This window comes from Sycon ciliatum, chromosome 4 (genome assembly GCF_964019385.1).
Source record: "Sycon ciliatum chromosome 4, ocSycCili1.1, whole genome shotgun sequence".
NCBI classification, from domain to species: domain Eukaryota; kingdom Metazoa; phylum Porifera; class Calcarea; order Leucosolenida; family Sycettidae; genus Sycon; species Sycon ciliatum.
This window is the reverse complement of record NC_088646.1, coordinates 22,230,304-22,252,574: the sequence shown is the minus strand read 5'-3', so window position 1 is coordinate 22,252,574 and position 22,271 is coordinate 22,230,304. Positions and strand designations below refer to the sequence as shown.

The 22,271-nt window shown below is 47.0% G+C and overlaps 2 protein-coding genes and 4 non-coding genes across 7 annotated transcripts in view; 4 read left to right on the top strand and 2 right to left on the bottom strand.

The window, feature by feature from the left end:
- The window catches only part of LOC135815050 (uncharacterized), a 23,743-nt gene extending 16,688 nt beyond the window's left edge, over positions 1 to 7,055 (bottom strand). The window contains exons 1-6 of the mRNA XM_065328279.1: positions 6,640 to 7,055; positions 6,433 to 6,540; positions 5,339 to 5,403; positions 4,680 to 4,762; positions 3,220 to 3,258; positions 2,614 to 2,762 (exon numbers count right to left, since the gene is read on the bottom strand). Of these exons, the coding sequence (XP_065184351.1) occupies positions 2,614 to 2,762; positions 3,220 to 3,258; positions 4,680 to 4,762; positions 5,339 to 5,403; positions 6,433 to 6,540; positions 6,640 to 6,711 (516 nt within the window). The 5' untranslated portion in view covers positions 6,712 to 7,055. The remainder of the gene's footprint in view (positions 1 to 2,613; positions 2,763 to 3,219; positions 3,259 to 4,679; positions 4,763 to 5,338; positions 5,404 to 6,432; positions 6,541 to 6,639) is intronic.
- LOC135815051 (adenine DNA glycosylase-like) lies at positions 4,521 to 22,271 on the top strand. Of its 2 annotated transcripts, none has more exons than XM_065328281.1 (17): positions 4,521 to 4,554; positions 9,958 to 9,997; positions 10,447 to 10,550; positions 10,979 to 11,062; positions 12,315 to 12,399; positions 15,147 to 15,273; positions 15,517 to 15,568; positions 16,467 to 16,559; positions 17,453 to 17,546; positions 17,863 to 17,911; positions 18,337 to 18,394; positions 18,967 to 19,045; positions 19,257 to 19,405; positions 19,814 to 19,887; positions 20,082 to 20,178; positions 20,438 to 20,497; positions 21,160 to 22,271. In XM_065328281.1, exons 3-17 carry the CDS (start codon positions 10,464 to 10,466, stop codon positions 21,265 to 21,267), a joined length of 1,296 nt encoding a protein of 431 aa, XP_065184353.1. In that variant the 5' UTR covers positions 4,521 to 4,554; positions 9,958 to 9,997; positions 10,447 to 10,463; the 3' UTR covers positions 21,268 to 22,271. The 2 variants fall into 2 exon arrangements, with proteins under 2 accessions (XP_065184353.1, XP_065184352.1); XM_065328280.1 differs by lacking the exon at positions 4,521 to 4,554 and adding an exon at positions 7,274 to 7,501.
- On the bottom strand, positions 12,084 to 12,154 carry Trnag-gcc (transfer RNA glycine (anticodon GCC)). The gene has a single exon. It is a non-coding gene; the product is annotated as a tRNA-Gly (tRNA).
- Trnag-gcc (transfer RNA glycine (anticodon GCC)) lies at positions 13,140 to 13,210 on the top strand. Its single transcript has one exon. It is a non-coding gene; the product is annotated as a tRNA-Gly (tRNA).
- Positions 13,935 to 14,005, top strand: Trnag-gcc (transfer RNA glycine (anticodon GCC)). Its single transcript has one exon. It is a non-coding gene; the product is annotated as a tRNA-Gly (tRNA).
- On the top strand, positions 17,004 to 17,074 carry Trnag-gcc (transfer RNA glycine (anticodon GCC)). Its single transcript has one exon. It is a non-coding gene; the product is annotated as a tRNA-Gly (tRNA).

Sequence of the window (22,271 nt, the reverse complement as noted above, 5' to 3'; positions counted from 1 at the left end):
CTTTCTATGCAAGCAAATTCGTTTGAACGCCTTGGCTTGCAATATCAGCAGTGTTGTGCGTGGGACTCGCAGCCTTGCTGGCAACGAACAGCAGCGAGACCTTTCTATGCAAACAAATTTGTTTGAACGCCTTGGCTTGCAATATCAGCAGTGTTGTGCGAATTTTCTTTTCTACTGTCGACTTGTAGCCTACCATGAGTTCGTTCTCCAACCAGCAGCAGCAGGAGATCCACGAGCTAATTTGCTCCTCCATTCGAGAGGCCATTTCCGGGAACGACTCTGGTGAGCCGGATGCCGAGGCCGCCCGTGCTCAAGACCTGAATTCGGCAGGTAGGCCTGACTTCGAAGTGCCTGTACACGCACCCCCACTACATGCCCACACAGCCCATGCCCGTCCCCCTTGCATTGCACATGTGGACGAGAGAGTGGTGGAGAAAGTGCTGCGAGGGGAGTTCGTAGATTTAGCACTCCTCCTGCGCCCCTCAGCAGAGCCCGCTGAACCCTCAGCCAAACGTGTCAGGCTTGAGGATGACTCGGATGGGTCAGTAGTGCAAGCCCAAGTCGGGCAGAAAAAGCGAAGAATCGAGTCTATAGTGGCCTGGGCCGAAGCGTGGACAGTGTTGTCCATCATTGTAGGCATGCAACGCACAGTCTGCCTGAACGAACTGTTGGTATACCAGCATCACATTCTGGAGGCCAGCACCAAATTCCGTTTTCAAGCGGTAATGGAGTACGACGTTCGCGTCTGACGCGCTGCGGCAAATGATGCGTCGCGCCGGCTAGCCGTCGTCCACCCTGACCTTTATGCTGTCTGTCTGACAGGCCAGGCCGTGACCATTTGCACCAAGTGCAAGAAACCGGGTCACCATGCTTCCGCTTGCACAGCACAAGAGCCACCTGCTAAGTTTGCCAGTGGGCATACATGTTTCCCGGTCTGTAAAAAGTTAAATGCAGGGCACTGTGACGTCTCTTTCTGCCGCTTTCGCCATGACTGTCTGACCTGCGCTGGGTCCCACCCCGCTAGTACGTGCAAGAAGACCACCGCATCACCATCATCCTGACTGACCGCCGCAGCCACCAGCGAGCACTCTAAGCACTGTTCTCTGCCACTGTCTTCTCACAAAATCTTTACCCCCATTAACGTAGATATCCTTAGCGAGGAGCTTGATGCACACCCCGATCGCTCATTTGCTTCTGCTGTTATCGATCACTTGCGTTTTGCCTGTAAAATTGGCTTTAAGGGCGTTACGCATTCTACCTTTAGCAAGAATCTTAGATCAGCTTTTGACTACCCTGATGCTGTGGATGCTCACATGCGGGAAGAGTGCATGTCCGGGCACACAGCAGGGCCGTTTTCATCCCCACCATGTGAACACTTCCGCACATCAGGCCTTGGTGTCGTGCCGAAAAAATCGGGTGGGCATCGCTTAATCATGCATCTTTCAGCCCCGGAAGGGTCAAGCGTTAATGATGGCATTGACAAGGCCATCTGCCCTATGCAGCACATCACAGTAGACGGTGAATCTGCGCAGAAGATCTCAAGACATCCCTCATTGCCTGCACAGTGACAACATCAGCGTCCGGACCTGGCGCAGAGCCTCCAGCCAAGCGGAAATCAGCAAGAAGTGGTTTGGATATGCTCTTTGGAACTAGCACTGATGAGGAAATGTGCCTGTCTGCTTCTGCAGAGCAAGAAGTGGTAATGTTCTTTGCAGAGTGGCAGGCCCCCAATTCGGCAGACCCTCTTGCTTGGTGGAAGCTTAACGCTGACCGTTTCCCGAGCCTCAGTGTTGTCGCGAAGAAGGTCCTGTGCTTGACTGCCACATCTGTGCCGTCAGAACGAGTGTTCTCTGCGTGTGGCATTCTGGTGAACAAACTCCGTTGCTCATTTAGTCCCGAGTCTGTGGATGCCATGGTGTTCTTGTCAAAGAACACTGCACTGAAGTGTGTCCGCTCTGGTCAAGCAACCGATCTTCAGCGTTTCTGGGGTGGGGGGGGGGGGAGCGTTTCTGGGGGGTGGGTCTAGAAAGAAACGCCTGTTAGACGTCTCTAAGTAAATACATGTATTTACGGACGGCCCCTAACACTATGCGTCTTTTTTCTTCTCTTTTGAGCGATCTTTCAGCTGCAATTGCACGCATTTAGGGTATTTCACGCAATTTGAGCAAACTTGCGTCCCCTTTTGTGATGTGCTATTCTTTTTGGGGACTGTATCGATTCTGTCACCCTGTGGTTGATACTAGTAGTCTTGGCAATCATTTCCAAAATATTTGAGGACCCCAGTTGCCAGAACCCCAGAGTTTTACAACTTGCTATTGGCCCTGTTTTTAGCATTTATATGCAGAGCACCATAGGCAGTAGCGCTGAATGGGTTAAGATGATTTGGTGATGTCAATTTGATCTGCTTTGCACTATTAACTTCAAGTATTAAGTCATAATAATAATTACATCATCATGAAAATTCGGCAAAAAAGGAATAAAAATGGCGGCAAAAACAGTGATTTCCACAATGCAGTCTTAAAGGTTATAACCGACCGTTATGCCAACAGCTAACCGTTAAGCTCAAATGTGTAACCGTTTCAGCCCTAGGACTCAAAACCATCACACACTCACCGCATCAACTTCTTCCCATCTCAGCTCCCGGCCAACAAGCTCGGAGTAGAACGTGGCCGTAGATCTATTTCTCCACGCCGACACCACGTCACCATATTGCGCCGCAACCGGGTCCCCATCAACCTCCAGCTTTCCAATTGGAAAGGGTCCTACATGTGAACAACGTGTGTGAAAAGAGGCAGAAAGAAGAATGTAGTCAACCACTCATACTGGTATGCAATACTGTACATAACTCAGGTAGTTTCTACCACTTCTGGCTTACGTATTGTAAATGTTGATCAAACAGAAAACAAGCTAATATATGTTAGTGCACGGAGAAAGTACATGTGCCGGCATCATCTTTTTCCCCTGGTGACATTCATGTAGCAGAGTTCTCTACTCATTACGACAGTAAAGGTGCATGATAATTTTCTGTGCAGGGCTGCTGCTGTTACATACCCAAAGGTCGGTGGGGCAGACCAACGTAAAACAAGCGAAGCTAGTAATTACAACGATGTACTGCAGCTACTGTAGCATAGCACAGCGTAGTGTTTGGCTCAAAGCAGCTGGACAATACAACATAATTGAACACTGACCATAAGCAACGTGTCTGCAGGGAATACTCACCGGCCCAGTCAAAGCGTCGGATGTACGGCAGCACACCCACTACAGCAGCATGAAGAAGAAGGGAGAGAAAGAAACCAGAAACAGCCATAGTTACGAAGTGTTTCACAGTTTGTCCTGGCAATATAATCCACCGTGACAGCAGTTTCAACCTCGGGAAGCACTCGTAAGTTCAAGGGCAGCCCCACAGCCCCACTTCCACAACAGCAACACTGTAGCTGCCATGGTGTAATGAAGTTATGATGACGTGCAACATACAATACTAGTAGAGAGAGAGAGGGGAAAAACGTGGTTATATCTCAGAGTTCAATGCTCTAAGTGATCATCAGGGAACTGTTGGACTGGCTGTAAGGGAATCTGAACCTAAAACGCAGGAAAGAATTGTAGAGGCCATCGTGTCCGGCTTAGCGTGGATTACACACACGTGTACATGCGTGTGAAGCCAGCAAAGTTAAGAAAAAGCAAGCCGTGGTGCACACGCACCAGTGTCAACGTGTGAACAGCCTGGGTAAGAGGGCTAGAGGTATATGGTAGGAGAGGTGTGGATTGGACTAGAGGTATACGGCAGAATGCAGAGCTGAGAAGCTAAAAGAAAACAAAAGGAAAAAAACTGCGGACAACAACAGTTAGCAGGTTCCAGTGATCTTTAGGACAAAAGTAGGTTGGTAAGTTACCTCCATACCTTTGTCCCCAAGATCACCTGAACCTGCTAACTGTGAGTCTTTAGCCCTGCTGCTCCTGTTGTTTGCACCCTGGTTGCTAAGATTTCTAAATTCCTTCTCACGTTCCAGTTTTGCATACCATCATATACATCTAGACCTCACCTCTCCCAATTACCTCTAGCTCTCATGTTCACACAAACACGTATGCACCGCACAGCTTGCTTCTTGTCAACTCTGCTTGCTTCACGCGTGTGCGCGAGTGTGCATGTGTAATGACTGTAATCCACACTAAGCCAGACATGATAACCTCTCCACTTCCTTGCGCTTATGTTCGGACTCCCCAACAGTCAGTTAGCAGTTACCCGATGAACACTTCGAGCATGAGGCTCAGAGATGGAACTAAGTGTTCCTCTCTCTCTCTCTCCCTTGCAAGCTGCACAGCTCAGTGTGGAACAAATCTCATTGGGCGGGCATGCCGTTTGTGTGATGATATGCATCGTGTGATGATATGCATCGTGTGATGATATGCATCATGTGATGAGTTTACCGTATACTGTCCAGTATCAACTAGCTAACTTGTGCAACTTCTCAGACTCAACACGCTTGCAAAGGAAAGAGTTCACAGGGCACCGCTCATCATGATCATGGACAAGAGTGCTGCGGCGGTCATACATACGTGAGTGAGATTTTGAACTTGTCCTCCTCGTGCATGCGCCTGCAATAATAGGGGTTTCGTCATGACTTCCTTGCAGAAACTGCAATGGTGTGCATGTAATGAAAACAAGCAACTTATGCTCTTACTATCTCGGCGATATGCTTGCTTGAAAGCAATTTTGGCATTGGCTTTGTCTCCGAGTTGGCGATACGCATCGCCCAAATTGCTCCTGTAGTCCCAGACACAAGCAGCAGTGCAAGAAAAAGGGTGTGAGCTAATGAGAAATCCATGCCACTTGCAAGCCCATGATGGCCAGCATCATGCAGTGTGTAGACGCCTACATCCTGACTTCAAGCATGACTATGAAGTATTCCTATGTGTGGCCGCTGACGTTACGCTACAGATACAGACCACAAAGCTGCTGCTACGTGAGAACAATTTGCATGATATTGAAATTTGGCATGGCCGACAATACTCGTATGCAAAACACTGCAGCACAACGGCAAAGTAACATCCCGGTGCTAGGATGTGCATCATCAATACGAGTATTCTGATGCAGTATACTACAAAACAGGTAACTCTAGCCTTGGTCTAATTTTAGCAATTTTACCAAGACGGCCTTGTATCCCTCGGATTTGCATTTACGACACCGTTTTGACTTGAGATTCTAGTCACTAATATGTGCCGTCGCAAAATTGGGCTGGCTAAGGAATCGCTAAAGATTCTCCCACTGAAAATATAAAATCACCTACAATACTAACAGAACATGCGTCAGCTACCCCGAACACTTATTACATGTGCTCACCATGCCCAGCCAGACTTCAGATTTCCAAGCGTGTGCTCCAGTAAACATGGCAACGCCTCGCTGATCTAAGCAAACAAAAATATAATTGCAAAACGAGCATGTGCACACACGCGAACACAGAATAGAATGGTGATGTGCAAAAGGTTTTTTTTAATCTTCACGTCCATTCCCGGTACCGGAACAAGCAGCATGCCCTGCTGTTCATTAGAGAAGACAGCTCGGGACTGCGGTCTCATTTTAAAAGCAAGCAACCCACAGACACGAAGCAGCCATGGCGTTGTAGCATCTAGGGGAATGGAAAGTGAAATCACAGAGCGAGCAGGCCACAACCTCAACCAGGATTGCATTACTTGCTCTGGATAATCGAATGAGACCAAAATCGAAGCGATTGGAGCAAGTTTGCAAATCGTGTTGAGTCACTGTCCCATAACTTCCGACTGATGATCCCCAGCGCTTTTCAGCGTTGCCACATTAGATTCTTTACATTCCGCACCTACTTCTTTCGGTATAGTAGAGTCTGGGTTAGGGACGCTCTTCTTTTTCAGTAATCTGGCTGCATTCTTATGGCACGTTCTTAGAAACAATCCGTACTGGATCATAAGTATCTCAAATTCTGCCAGAAAACCAACACCGCCGTTCTTAACTTTAGGCTGTGGCGTTCTTAGTATTTCAGGCTGGACGTTCTTGAGCTCCACGTTCTTCAGCGAGCACTCTAGTTGAAACTTGTGGTGAATGAAGCATATTGATCGTCTTCCTCCAAGTCCCAGTCCTGGTTGCAAGGGGTTGTACTTAAATTGTGTTAGCAGTGCATAGCAGTGTGTGTCTGTAATCCAAGTTACATAACAGGATTTACAATCGAGCACGACTTACTACTCAAGTGGACTATATTGAAAGGACATGGCAGAGACCTGAAAACGGCCGGGTGCGACATACGGTATAATCGAGAGCAACTAAGCAACTGTTTTACTGGAGAAATACGGTAAAAGGAGTTGAAAATCTCACACTATTTTCACCAAATCTCAAATCTCAATTTACAATTTCAGTGCATTTCCAAACTACCGACATGCAATATAAATTTAGTGCCAGGTCATTACCTTCCCACGTCTTCTCAAGCTCACAGCCGAGTTGAGATCATGGGCCTCCGTACAGGGAGTCTCGACTAAACGCTTGCGTTCTTCGAGGAGAAATGCTTTATCTTCTCCCTACAGAGAGAGACACACGAAATGTCAGGACATAATAGGTTCCTTCTATTCATGATTGAAAGAGTAGACGACCTTGTGAACTTCCAGACAATTCCTAACCTCTTTTTTGCTACTGACGACCAGGACCAAACAGGCCTGGATAACCTGGGCCAACCACCATAGTCGATTCATTTTTCTCCAATGTGCATGAGAGTCGCTCGCACAAATTCAGTGATCTCCGCAAGAAGGGCAACTCTCTGAATGAGATACACCGTTGCAATACTCCACCTTCAAATACTACATGTACGTACAGTGCTTGGGGTGGCATACATTTGCTCCAGAAGTTATTCTTTGATTTGACATGGGGCTTGTGCCATGTCAACTCGCTGTTTTGTCAGTATCTTTGTGCGAGCACTCTCTTGGCTCGTGAACAGCCTGGCTTCAAAGGGAATATGTCATCCAAAGGCAAAGGGCAGCATGCACCATGTCAGCAAAATGAAAACGGTGCAAGCAATCCGAAGTCTCGGCACAATGCTGTCTACGATCCACTGACAGTGACACTGTAATCTGTCACTGGTCCAAAACTTTGGCAAAAGGCAAAAGTCAAACAACTGCCTTTCTTTCTTTTTTTTGCTACTTCGAGCTTTTTCATGTAGCGCGTCTCCGAAGCCCGCATGCCGTCGTTGAACTGCACGTGCAGTCGTGCACGTGGCGCGAATCGTGACGAACTAATAATAGTAATACTTTCAAATCAATGAAAAGAAGAAGGAGAGGAGCAATCTGTTTCATGTTCAGACCTTACTCAAACGCCTCTCTCTTCTTTTCTCCCGTTCGTGTAAGATCCTTGTTCATAAACTCGCCTAAGATGAGTGCACGTGAGTGTTCGCTTCATGATCTTGAAGATTGTGACGTTGCTGTCATAAGGAAATCCTCGCTTAGCTGGTACGATAAGAACAAGCGCGACCTTCCTTGGAGGCAGAAGGTATTGAGAATTCGAGATGTTTGATGTGTTTACTTTGTCATGCCCTCCATCTATCCACCCGTGGGCCCAATGTACCGGTATTTGATTTCTGTTACATAGCGGTACATGTAATCCAATGCATTTTAAGATGATGATACACTGTACTAGCAACTGACTGCTGACAAGTATTTTAAATACTTGTAATGACGATGCACCAAACCTGAAACATTTACTTGTACAGTATGTGAAACGAAAAAAAACATCGGTTCGGTCATATCGCATATCTACGGGTATTACAGTACTAGTAAATCCGGCATGCCAGATCATCAGCGTGTGAATAAAATGGCAATGGGAGGATCTGGTCACACACACACACACACACACACACACACACACACACACACACACACACACACACACACACACACACACACACACACACACACACACACACACACACACACACACACACACACACACACACACTCAGGCCTCAGACATGCCCATCGCGGAAGCGATGATAGCGAACAGCTATGTTAAACATAGCAACTTGTGCTGGGATTACACCATTCAACAGCTTGCAAGGCTGATGAATTGACCGCCACTATTTTTAGCCTGGTATCCACCACACAGCTGTTTGAAGTGCCCACACACACACACACACGCACACACACACGCACACATACGCATACACTTGTACTTGCTCACTGCCACAACTGGTCACGTGGGTCTCCCCGGGAGAGGGGAGAGACCCAAAAGGAATCTTGGAAAGATGACCTGGCTGACCTGAAGCCGATCGATAACAGTGCCAGTAAACAGATGGTTTAATTCCCGTAGCTATGCAGAAGACGTTACTTCAGTAACGTCTGGCGCTAGCCAGGGTCCACACAGCTTTAATTCCCGTAGCTATGCAGAAGACGTTACTTCAGTAACGTCTGGCGCTAGCCAGGGTCCACACAGCTTTAATTTGGTGTTTGTTTGTTTGTTTGTTTGTTTGTTTGTTTGTGTCACGCCTGGCGCTATCCCGTATCTGTCCCGTACTGTACCGTACCAGCAAAGACAGCTGGCCACAATATTTTTGTTTGTGTGTGCCATCGACATGCCTGGTGCTATCCCGTACCTGTCCCGTACCATCAAGAGTACGGTACCATCAAGAAAATGAGTATATATGCGAAGTGTATCGGGGGAATGCATTCAGTGCATTAACATTTTGTGTAGATTTGTGTGCGAGGCCGAGATCCCACTAGCAGGCTGGCTGGGCTGCCTGTCGACCAGCCTGGGAATCGCATGTAGGCTGATAGCATAATAATTATAACGTACCTATATACAGTCATGTAGATGTATAGCAGGGAGTCATATTATGTAAACGAATCCCTCCTGTATGGGGAGATTTTCTGGAAAGAAATACGAAGTAGGGAGACGAGTAAATGCAATCAGAATGGATGTTAGTTGCCGTCAGTATACCGGTAATAATAATAATAAGAAGAAGAAGAAGAACGCCCGTGATCGGCAGAGTCAGCGCCTGTCCCAGGAAACGTCAGGACAGACATCCCGTCGACTCCAGAACGCCCGTGATCGGCAGAGTCAGCGCCGGTCCCATAGCTATGCAGAAGACGTTACTTCAGTATCTCATGTAGCTAATCAAAGGAAAAAGCATTTCCACCAGTTCTAACAACATGCACGCTGAGCTAGGCAACAAAGCATAGCGCAGGGCGCTGAGCTTCCAAGCTCTCTCGTTTGGTATTTGTGTGTTTGTTTGTTTGTTTGTTTGTTTGTGTCACGCCTGGCGCTATCCGTATCTGACGGCAAAAAAGCATAGGATGTTATAAATTTTTCAATTCTCCTTTTTTTTTCAGGCATATCCTGGGATTCGAACCCGCACTATCGCCCTACATGCATTCCCCCATACACTTCGCATTCATACCCATTCTTCCAAGTTGCTTCACGTTATTATCTTGCGTTTGAAAGCCCTATTTGAATATTGCGGGCAGCTGTATGTGGCCAGCTGTGTTTGATGGTATGGTACGGTACGGGAGACGGTGTCGTATTACCCTCGACCGTACCTGTCCCGTACCTATCCCCTACCGTACCGTGCCATCAAAGACGGCTGGCCACAATGCATATTCAAATAGGGCTTTCAAATGCAAGATCACAATGTGAAACAACTTGGAAGAATTAGTATGTATGCGAAGTGTATCGGGGGATGCATGCAGGGCGCGCGATAGTGCGGGTTCGAATCCCAGGTTATGTCTTAAAAAAAAGGATTTTTTTAAAGAATTTATAACATCCCTATGCTTTTTTTTTGTCTAGGTCATCAAGGCAAAAAAGCATAGCGTAGGGCCCTGAGCTTCCAAGCTCTCTCGTTACACCACGACGTAGCAATAATGTACTTGGTGCATGCACCACATATGCACATGTGTCCTGTGCACACTCTGAATAATCCTGCAATACCTATTGTGTGTGCTTGACTACTGCAGGCGAAGACTGTAGAAGATGACAATGAACGTTCCTATGCAGGTAAGCAGCCACACGAGCCAGAGCTGGGCTGAGGATCTCCTGGATAAGTACAGATGATAGAGGTGAAACTTGGCTTCAGTAATCAGCCCTTGGACCTGTGTCTTGTGGTCTTCGAACACAGGTGGCCTGTGAAACGAGCATGGCCCTTCCATATTCCACACAGTTGGTGCCAAAACTGCCTTGTGGAGCAGATGGTGGCTGAAACTGGGCGGTTGCTTCACCTGTGCACAACGATGTGGTCCCAAGGGAATACATAATGTGTATCTTCAATCTTGTGTGTGAATGTGTGTATGTGTGTGTGTATGTGTATGTGTGCATGTGTGTGTGTGTGTGTGTGTGTGTGTGTGTGTGTGTGTGTGTGTGTGTGTGTGTGTGTGTGTGTGTGTGTGTGTGTGTTTGCCTTTGTCTTTGACCTTGTACATGTACGCATTGCTGGCTGTGCTACGTAGTCTGGGTGTCAGAAGTCATGTGCCAGCAGACACAAGTGGCTACTGTGATAGATTACTACAATCGTTGGATGAAGAGGTGGCCAACTGTGCAAAGCCTTGCTACAGTAAGTGCATCATACTGCAATGATAGTGCGCGCATGTAGCCTACAAGTAGTATTGAACATGGGCTGTTTTTCGGAGCGTCATCTGGGACTGACTTAGACTCAGTATGTGCCAGTACATGCATGTAAGCTGTGTAGCAGGGAGTCGTAACGTACGGTACTAGTATTTTACGACTCCCTGCTATGGAGAGTGTCTGACTTGGCTCCACATTGTGATCATTTCAATATTGATTTGTGACACTCAGTATATCGTAAGTATGAATGGGTGTCAGGCACAGAAGCCAGCTGTGCAACGTGCACAGTTATGGACATGCCATGCTATAGTCATTGTGCTGACTATTACAGTAACGCTATAGTACCGCTGCCATGGTTCCTAGCCATTCTGCATTGTTCGTCCTGTGCTTTTCACTATCTATTATTCTCTTGCTTAGGCAACAATCGAGGAGGTCAATGAAATGTGGTCCGGCCTGGGCTACTACTCTCGAGGAAGGCGCCTTTGGGAAGGAGCTAAGAAGGTTTGCTATTTTAAAAGTTTTATGAATAAGTTCTGGTCTCACTGTGTCTTCTTGATAACCCCTGTTATGAAAATGGTATTTTGGTGCCGCGTATCTATGCTGAATGTCGTGTCCAGCGGGTTTTTTGCGCCGTTCCTCGATGTGGTTGCGGCATGCATGCGTTTGTGTGGCACTGCTGATTTTCCTGGCCACGGGAAGGTGAAATAAATAGATAACACGACTGCGTCACAGATCTCCCTTTTGGTATGCTGCAGCACAGCGCACAGTGTGTCTAATGGGCCCGGTTTGCTGCATCGTGAAGCCGTATCCCGAATCCACAGTGTGACCGGGGCTTTTAAAGGCGTAACCGCACTACGGACAAAGCTGTGCTAACACGATTGCTTCCAATGCGTCATCATAGTAGCTGCAGCGCGTTCTGCTTCCACACAAACACCAGCTGCCTTGTCAGCCTGTGGCATGCTCAGCGGTAGCGCCGGGTTTGAAACTTGATCTACCTACCCAAGGAGATACAGTGTACTTGTGTTGTAACTAGACACTTGCTTAAAAATTAGAAAAATGCGACGAAAAGCAATAAAAATTGATGCAGTGTAGTTGCAACCATGCAGTTCAACAAACTCACATGCAAACGCACGCTTGATTTTGTATGGTGTTGTTTCAGCCATACCAATAGAATGGGAGTTAGTTCCTTTTCAGTGTGCAGTGTAAAGGTCCACGGGGCCCATGCATGTTATGGTGTCGCAACCGTGTCCTGGTGGCCTTTGTATACGGAATTTTGTCTAGATTGTGCACAAGCCCCACACCCAATCCCGTACAGGAAGTAGTGACATTTTCCTACTCCCTGGTACTTACCAAACCTGCTGTTGTATGTGAATGGTCCATAGCAAAATCAATACTCTCTCACAGCATGGAGGAGCATTGTTCTGGCATTTTTCAGACCAGAGAGTCGTCAAATAGTTGACGACTCTAATTCACACACATTATATCTTGGCTTTATTCAGAAAAATGGATAGAAAAAAAGAAATGCATTGGCCGGGAATCGAACCCGGGCCCCCCGCGTGGCAGGCGAGGATTCTACCACTGAACCACCAATGCTTGGATGGCTTTTATCTTATGTGTGTTTTGTTTGTTCCGGCTACGAAACGCTCGAAATAACTTGGCCTGTATCTCAAGCAGTTGACTCGAAGCAGGTTTGATGTACGCTCTGAAGATCTCCTTTATCTTGCCCTCTCTTTCCCTTTTTCGTTTGGCTCAGGTGGTTGATGAGCTAGATGGACAAATGCCCAAGACCGCAGATAGTCTTCAGAAGCTGCTTCCAGGAGTGGGACGCTATACTTCCTGTAAGCACTGGGGACAAAGATGTAGCGCTTCAAACTCCGGCGGTTTTTGGGTGGTATTTTCTTCGGCATTATTTTCGGATAATTTTCTACGGGTGACATGGGTACCCAACCCCATTGGGTGGAGAGAGAGAGAGAGAGAGAGAGAGAGAGAGAGAGAGAGAGAGAGAGAGAGAGAGAGAGAGAGAGAGAGAGAGAGAGAGAGAGAGAGAGAGAGAGAGAGAGAGAGAGAGAGAGAGAGAGAGAGAGAGAATTAGCCTGGTATTGCGGGCTTTACATTCTTAGAACCCCGAGCCTAGTGTTATACTCTGTAAACTAATTTCTTGTCATGACGATCTCCGCCGGACATCTCTGACTATCACCGAGAGTGCATACCCCCCCCCCCCCCCCCCCCCAAGAGTGTGCAACTGAAGTCTATGGGGGCCGCGACGGCAGACTTTCACATAATGCGATACAACCGTCAACCCTGCCTGCACCCTGTACATGATAGCCAAAGGGTTGTAACTTACGTGTGTGACCGGACCTCGGTTGCAACTCTGGTGGTCATTTTGCACTGGTTGCTGATGTAACGTGTTGAACCATGTTATATGATGTGAACAACTCTGCTGTCGCATACTGGATAGATAAATTGCTTGTAGTTGAACACTCTTGGGGTTATGTACTCCTACCATCACATCAGTCAGCCACAAGTAGCACAGGTACGGGTGGACAAGGAGCCGGGTTGTTGCTTTGTACAGTGTGAAGCATTGGTGGTTCAGTGGTAGAATCCTCGCCTGCCACGCGGGGGGCCCGGGTTCGATTCCCGGCCAATGCAGTTTTTGTTTTATTTTTTCTCCTTGTTTGAGGAAAACATGGATGCAGTGAATGGGATTTTCGGTCTTTGACCACATGCTGGTGAGCTGATCTCCTCATCTCCCACCGCTTTAGGAGCTGTATCTGCGCCTTGATACTTGAACTGTGGGGGGGGGGGGGAGGGAGTTGAAGGGTGGTGGCGTTCCTACGGATGCGGAAAACTCGGCCTCTATATAGAGAAACCGAGTCGACACGAACCGGGAATTTATTTATTTATTTTGCTCATAAAGTCATTTTCAGCACGGAGAAACCGTGTGGACTGGCGTTCATGCGAACCATGTTTCGTATGGAGATTTTTGCCGAAAACGAACGATTGCTCCCAGCGTTGTGGTGACTTCCTCATTGCTGGCGATATCTCTGCTTTGTTAGCTCGCAGAGTGCCAACGTATATGGTGTGCTCTGCCAATACTCAAGTGATACTGAGCCAGTGGAATACTTGAGAAGAAGTTGTCTGCAACAACACTCCGTCCTGTGCGAAGCGATGGGTTCACCATATCCTTGACTACTCTCATACCCTGGTTGGATTCTCGAGCTGCAACAATCTGTTTGCCAAGATACACCTGGGCGTTTAGGGAATGGTGTCTCAAGTGCATGTATGACTGGCCGCTCATCAGCCAGTGACAGCAACAGCACTGGCCCTGCTGACTGGATCGAGAAGGAGCTGGGTGAATAGAGCCTCCAGTGAGGCATTGGTGGTTCAGTGGTAGAATCCTCGCCTGCCACGCGGGGGGCCCGGGTTCGATTCCCGGCCAATGCATTTTTTTATTTGCTTCTGCCATGACGGACAATAGATTTTTGGCTGATGAATATCGATGAAAAACGTGTCTGGATATAATAATACTTAGGCTGTGTTTACATGAAGCGTTTCAACCCGGGTTGAGTTCGACCCGGGTCAGATTTCAACCCGCCATGTGCACAAAATGAATGGCGCGTTTACATGACGCATTGCGCTTGACCCGGGTTGAAATTTCGCCCCGGGTTGATTTCAACCCTCCCCTTGGGGGGGGGGGGGAGGGTTGAACTCAACCCGGGGCAAATTCAACCCGGGTCAAGCGCAATGCGTAAACGCGCCATTCATTTTGTGTACATGGAGGGTTGAAATCTGACCCGGGTCGAACTCAACCCGGGTTGAAACGCTTCATGTAAACACAGCCTTATTTCTATTTACGGGTGAAAGTTAGCACTGAGATCCCGAGTTCGAGTACGAGTACTCTGATTTTCTCCGATCGAATATTCGAGTATTCTTCATCCCCTAAAAATTGCGCACAAAGGGGTTTAAAAATCACATGATACAACCCTGGTCAAACCGATTGGCAGTCATTTTTTCTCGGGTATTATAGATTGGTGGGTCATTTGGGCTTCCTTTACTCGTGTACAAATGTTCACCACACAGTCTGTACATCAATATCTGCTGACTGCTGCTCTGAAACTGCAGATTCCTGTAGTAAATGCATGTACAGTAAAACCTGGTTTAAGCGACCACCCCACGGTGCAAGCGAAAGCGGTCGTTAAAGCCAGATGGTCTTTAGAACCAGGTCCCACAGTGTCTGCGTAGAACTGTCGGTGCATGGAAAAACGGTGGTTAAGAGCAGGTGGTCGCTAAACCCAGAGGTCGCTTACACCAGGTTTTACTGCATGACTTATTCCGAGTACGATCATTTTTGGAGAAAAACCGAGCGAGTACTCGAATATTCGGTATAATTGTTTCACCCCTCTTTCTATTTGATCATTGCGTAATTATCATGGTGTTATGTTGGCTTTTTCCCTTTGCTTATTCCTACAATACATTTCTTCTACAAGTAATTTCCATAATTTCAATGTTAGGTTTCTTGGTGAATCATTCTGCCACCTGCCTGTTGAATGTTGTGATGTTCTTCGCTTCGTTTGTGCTTTTGCAGGCGCCATAGCGTCCATTTCGTTCGGCGAGCGTGTGGGAGTGGTGGACGGTAACGTGATCCGCGTCATGTCTCGGCTAAGAGCTATCGGTGCGGAGAGTCAGCAGCCCGCCACCATGGATAGGTTTTGGTACGTATCTTTCCTGTATGTTGTTCACTGAAGTTTTATTCACAAGCCAATAGTTCAGTTATGAGAGTTAAAACGAGTTCCACAACTCTATGAGTCCATAAAAACGAACATGACAACTGAAACGTCATTGATACAGCATGCTCAGTGTTCACTCTGGTGAATAGTAACTTAGTAAGCTCGCCCAGTGTTTGTTATTGACTACTTGACATTTGCCCATGCATGGTATGCACACTCCTGTTGCAGGTCTCTCGCTGACCAAGTTGTAGACCCTGACCGGCCAGGTGATTGCAACCAGGTAGGAAGTGCAGTTCGGCCCTTTCTGGTGTGCGTGTGCGTGCGGTTGTGTGTGTGTGTGTGTGTGTGTGTGTGTTTGTGTGTGTATGTGTGTGTGTGAGTTGTGGTTGTATTGTGTTGTTGATCTAAGAAATGCATTCCTGAATGTTAGTGAGTGGGGTGGAGAGGGGGGAGGGGGATAGAGTTGTACAGTTATGGTATAACAGCAATGCGTAAAGCGGACTGGCAAAATGCGGCTGGAAAACATGACAACTCTATAAAAGTGCATACTGTAGTGTTCTCTTTAAGTCGTTACTGTGTGAGTATTTCCTTTGCAACGGTAGCTAGCCTAAGTTTGCTGTTCTACTATTAGGAGAATCACAGCTCTTTTCTATCTGCCACTGAGAGTCACCTGCATCTCTGGTGCCCGGGTACTTCTCTTCCATTTGCTAGTAGCATATGTATACATGTCCAGGCCTGTCGCACCGACTTTGGAGGTGGGGCGGCCATGGAAGGGGGGTCCGGGGGTACCCCACGGGAAAAAATTTCAAAAATTGAAGCCAATTGCAAGCATTTCCAGGCATTTGGTGCCATTTCAGTGTAACTGCAATGAAAGACTTTTTCTGCAACAAACCACGATCGGGGACAAGGATTTGTCACGTTCGCGCTAAGCTGCGATCATTGTGCTTTGTTGTAATGTGCTCCAAAAAAAAAAAAAAAAAAAACGGCCGAAAAAGTGCCGCCCCACTTATTCGGCCGTTTTTTTTTTTTTTTGGAGCACATTACAACAAAGCACAATGATCGCAGCTTAGCGCCCCGGCTGTGACGGCCTTGATGTCACGATGTGCCGGTAGGGACTACGTGTTGCTGCTGTCTGTGCATGGTATTGATGTGTGCATGGTATTGATGTGTGTGCATAGGCCCTGATGGAATTGGGTGCTACAGTCTGCTCGCCGAAGACACCATCTTGCTCCACATGCCCTCTGCAGTCTGTTTGCAAGGCCTATAGCATGGTAAGTAGTAAGTACGTGATTGCAAGCCAGCAATGCATGTGTGTGTATGCCTTTTTAGGATACAAAAGAGATAGGTACTTGCAAGAGTAGATAAACAAGAGTGTGCAACTCGTGGATGGGTTGGCCGACGGCGGAATTTTTTGTTGACATAAACTTTTCTGGAGATCATGAGTAATGCCGTACGCGCCATGTACTCGCGAGTCAATGAACCTCTTTTACGTATTGCACGAAACGAACACGAAACGAAATTGATTTCGTTTTGTGTACGAGTTGGCAACGAGTCACTGAACCTCCTTGCTGGCCTACGTTGAGCAACTTCGAAACGGCATGTTACCAGAGTTACAATATACTCTGGTATAAACATGCTGTTTCATTGTACAGTATGCCTTCTGCCTTGAACTTTGATCAAACTAGGGACGACGAAATAGGTCTGTTGTTATCCAAGCATTGGTGGTTCAGTGGTAGAATCCTCGCCTGCCACGCGGGGGGCCCGGGTTCGATTCCCGGCCAATGCATTTTGCTGATTCCCCCTGCTTGTTTATCTTCTTTTTTCAGTGAATGACACTTGACCAGTACGTTACATCATTCATGGCTCTTCAAGTATTTTTTTTGTCGTGTTTAGAGAAGCGAGTGATCACCTGCACCACTGGGTATTCCCCCCCCCCCCCCCCCCGTAGTCCTGGGAGCTATCCGTGTCAATGCTACTGCATGTATGGTGTGGAAGAGGTGACAGTGTCTCCTGCTGCTGTGTTTGTGGTATTGGAGGGTTAATATGCACATATTATGCGATGTAGCGTGTGCTTTGAAGTACATAATAATAGCGTATACATGTAGTGTGTAGTGGTATTCGTTTGAAAGCACTGCACTGTGGCTGTGCTGTACTGCTCTTGCAGACGAAATCAACTCGTTCTTCATCCTGTCAGAAGTTCTTCAGCCTATCGTCCCCGTCGCCTGATGTGAAGAAACGGAGAGGAGCGACTGGCAAAGGTAGAATACTAATACAGTGTAGTCTAATTCCACCTCTACTCTGTTGTCTCCGTGCTGCTATTGCTGGTGCTGTTGACGGTTGTTTGGCATGGTGTACTGAATTATAGATCTAACCATGTGTATCTTGTTGTGTCCTTGTGTAATTGTGGGCACGCTGTGTGTAAACTTAGTTGTGCTTGTATGGATGGGAGGGGGGGGGGGTGTCGATTACTGTCTTATTATGCTTGAAACGTTTTGTGTGAGCATTTCGTCAAATATTCCTTTTGTCACACAGACATCTGTTTCTTCTCTTTCTTCTTGTCACTGTGTTTGACAGACAGTAGTGAGTGTGGCTTGTGTATTCCAGCTGACCAGTGGGATTCCAGGTAAGTACATGTACCGCTACATCTCTGCAAGGCAGGGAATCGTATAAAAAAGTACGACTCCCTGCTGCAAGGTTTGTGTGGTATTGAGTGTGGATGGCAAGAAGGCATGGCGGCATGCATCACCTGAAGGCGCTGGATGTTGATTTGATCCAATAGGAATCTTGTATCACAATGGCAGACAAAGGATGATGGCTTTAATAACTGGTCTGGGTATGGATGGCAAGAAGGGCCTGGGGTGCTGGCTTGCATCACGCGTAGGCAGGATGTTGATTTGATCCAATAGAGATGTTGTATTATAATGATAGACAAAGGATGGTGGACATAGTTCTGGTTTGTGTACGACACCTATTGTATTTTGCTTGCCACCCGTTCACTCTCTCTCTCCCTCTCTCCCTCTCCCTCTCTCTCTCTCCTTCTTGTTCCAGTGCCGGTGTATGTAATTTCCCTCGCAAGGCTAAGAAGAAGGCTCCACTCAAGGAAGATGTAGGTAACCTGATGATTGGTACTGGCTGTGTTGTTCTGGTTGGGTTTTTCCCTGTGTAAGGACAGGGCTGATTCTTTTACCGCCTAGCACGATTCTGTATAGAAAGTTGCCACCCCGGGTAGCTGTTTTGTTAGCAGTCTAATGTCATTGAGCAATACTCCTTAGACCTTACTGTGACCTATTATTAATGGCTCGTTTTCATGTTGGCATGACCGGTACTGGTGCAAATGGAATGTACATCTCAGGGGCGTACATGCACAGTCACAGTGAACTTCGCGACGTTCGGACCACGGGCACAGACAGTACAGCCTTTCCAAGCAGACTTCACTGCATACATGCGCTGGACGCGTCCTGGATCGTTTTCTCAGTACAGGTACCCATATCGAATGTTTTTTACTTGTTCCCGGGCATCCCGTGAACCGCCCTATGTACGTCCCTGCATCTATGTGCTTGGTCCGACATGCTGCAAGATTACCTGCATGCTTGCTAGGGGAATGCTCGCAACGAAATCTTGATATTTAATTAGTCTACATGCATGTATATGTGCCGTCTTCGTGTGTTTGTTTTATAGTATGTGACGGCCGTTGTGTCGAGACACTGTGTGGCAACGGGTGGTAATGAATACTTTCTGGCAAAGCGACGAGGAGAGGGTAAGTTAGAACGGTTTTGATCGGCTAGTAGTGTCACACTATATCCTCCATTTTCTTACTACTGCAATGTAGTGCTGAAAGTTTTTGTTTTTTTTTAGTAAAAAGGTCACATTAGGCTGAAAGCAGTTACAGTAATTCAACTTTTAAATTGTGCGTTGGGGCTTCGAAATAATAGATTTCTGGGTGCTATTTTCTTTGATTTCTTTTGCAGGCTTACTTGCTGGTCTATGGGAATTTCCCTGTCTTCAAGTCGCCGACTCATCCCTATCACAAAAGGCATCGCATAAACTGCTTACTGAGCACTTGCGTGATGCATGCGCAGTGGATATCCGTAGTCTGAAGAGTACATTGCTGGGAGAGGTGAGCTATTTCCAAACGCTGCTGTGTGTGTGTTTCTCGGAGAGTTGCACTTTGAGTTTTCAATCAGTTACTGGTGGCGCTGGTACTTTGATCTCTTCTTGTTACGTGTTGTCTTCGGACGGATAGATGGAAGCCATCAGCAATAGGACAAACAAAGAATGCCGCTGTTGCCTTTGTGAGCATCCTAGGCTGTCCGTAGCCACTCCTTAGCAGAGATGGAAATACTGGTATCATAGAAGTAGAGAACCTGTAGATTTGTTCTTATCAGCTTACTGAACAAAATCGACAAGCCTATCCCATGGCTGTTGTTCTTGTATTTCAGCATGGATATCACTTCATGGTATGGCCTTGCTGCTGCGATTGAAGCTGAGACTTGCCGGTGCGTGTTTTATTGGTGGTTTCCCACAGGTCTCGCACACATTCTCCCATCGACTGCACACGTATCATGTGTATTCTATCCAACTGGCTGCTATGAAGTCAGAGTAAGTATGTTTGTGTGAATTGTCCATGTGACTTCCCTCCCTCATCCGATTGCTGAGTCGACGAGTTTCTGCTGGCCCCCTTATCGCGGTGGTCGATTAGCATTGGCGTATTCTTTGACCTGTGTAGAAAGTCCACATGTCCGTAAAGACGGGTATCGCATGATGTCTGTTTTTTCCTTCACTTTTGACTCTAGATCATGCACTGATGAGTTAGGTGATTCAACGCAACAGCAGTCTGTTCAATGGGTGGAAGATATCAACAGTGTGGCCATATCCACAGCAGTGCGGAAGGTAAGGCAGGTCGCCGGCTGACCTTTCTCAAGTCTGTGTGTGTGTGTGTGGGGGGGGGGGTTACTCTTGACTACGGGCATTGAACGCACATATTGGTGTTGTTCCATCGTAATAGAAGAGTTTACCATGCAGCCGTGTTCTGATCACTTCAGCTTCTTTCTCATTCTCATTCTCCAATTCTTTTTCATTGGCATTGGCATTCTCACTCTCATTGCTTTTTTTCTCATGCTCATTGCCTCGTTGACATATTTCTGCACAGATCATGGCACTAGTCACAACAAGTACATCAAAAAAGAAGACAGCCTCCTCAGCAACGCCGGTAAGTTATGTGCATAAGTTCATCTCCCGTGGTGGAATGAGCACACTAACTGCCTGGAGCCTAAATTAGTATTGTCAATAACTGCAGTTTTGGAAATGCTGCCAGCACACAACTGCACTGCAATAGTAGTATAGGGTTCTCATCCATTCTGTATTCTTGCACAATGCTACAGTAGGTGGGGTCTTTTCACACGGGTTCTGATATAATATGCATGCACGACCACCAGTGAACTTAACCCTCATGAATATCACGCCACCTTGCACTGGACGGCCCTTACGCTGTGGACACTGCATACAGCTGAGGCGATGCATATCCACGAACGGAGCATCTCAAAACCCGGCATGGTAGTTGTGACGAAGGAACTCTCACTACAAACAAATATTCGAGGCCTTTTTGCTGTCAAGCACAGCCAGGTATGGTGGAGCCTCTTTTACGCGTAAAATAAACACGATAAATAGGAATGCAATATAGTATTGGTTAAAAAATGCGAACCCAGTAAAACAAAGAGACCTTTTTTGCTTCTTCTTTCACTGATGGCCGCTCATGAAGTCTGTGCTCTGCCACGGTGGAGTGATTGCCAGCTGCGGTGTCGGAACTGTCCATGATGCGCCCAGACGCTGATCTTGATTGCCTGCTTGCTGCATGCCTTTTTCCACTACCAGGCCAAACGCAAACATGCAACAAAGGATACGGCAGGTGGTAGCAGCAATGCAAAGCGCACGAAGACCGCTACGCTGGACAGTTTTGTCAAGAAGGAGAAGAAGGCATGAGATGCAAACATTGATTGTTGAGTCCATTGCGCATCATACTGGCAGGACAATGTCTTAGAGGTGATTTTGGCAATGGCCACTTCACTGTTCTAACACACCGTGTGTAAACATTGGTTTGAGTCTAAATGATGGAAGGCTAAGAAATGGCTGATATGCCAATAGCTATCGAGAAACTTGACATGATAATTGTATCTGGCGTATGTTCATTTGCATTCTGTGAGCAACATCTCAGTAATGACCATGATGGAGTGGAACTTGCTATGGCTATGTGACAGAGTATTGTGTAGTTGCTGAACCTTGAATTAGTCAATAGTGTCACGCACTGTTTCACACCTTTCACTGATACTGTATTGTGACCTGTTCTCATCAGTATTGTTTTCTTGTGTCAGTTTCCCAACCAAGTTTACTCAATTTTGGACCATGACTTCTCTCTTTCTCTCTCTCTCTCTCCCTCTCCCTCTCTCTCTCTCTCTCTCTCTCTCTCTCTCTCTCTCTCTCTCTCTCTCTCTCTCTCTCTCTCTCTCTCTCTCTCGCTCGCTCTCTCTTTCTCTCTCTCTCTCTCTCCCTCTCTCTCTCTCTCTCTCTCTCTCTCTCTCTCTCTCTCTCTCTCTCTCTCTCTCTCTCTCTCTCTCTCTCTCTCTCTCTCTCCCTCTCTCTCTCTCTCTCTCTCTCTCTCTCTCTCTCTCTCTCTCTCTCTCTCTCTCTCTCTCTCTATCTATCTATCTCTCTCCTCTCTCTCTCTCTCTCTCTCTCTCTCTCTCTCTCTCTCTCTCTCTCTCTCTCTCTCTCTCTCTCTCTCTCTCTCTCTCTCTCTCTCTCTCTCTCTCTCTCTCTCTCTCTCTCTCTCTCTCTCTCTCTCTCTCTCTCTCCCCCTCTCTCAATTTGTCATTTTCACAATGTGCTGAGATTTCATGAGTACTAGAGGTTCATCATAGTTTGCGAGGCCCGTGGGGCTCATCAATCTTCCTCCAATATTCCTATATTCCAGGTTTTCCGGGGGAAAC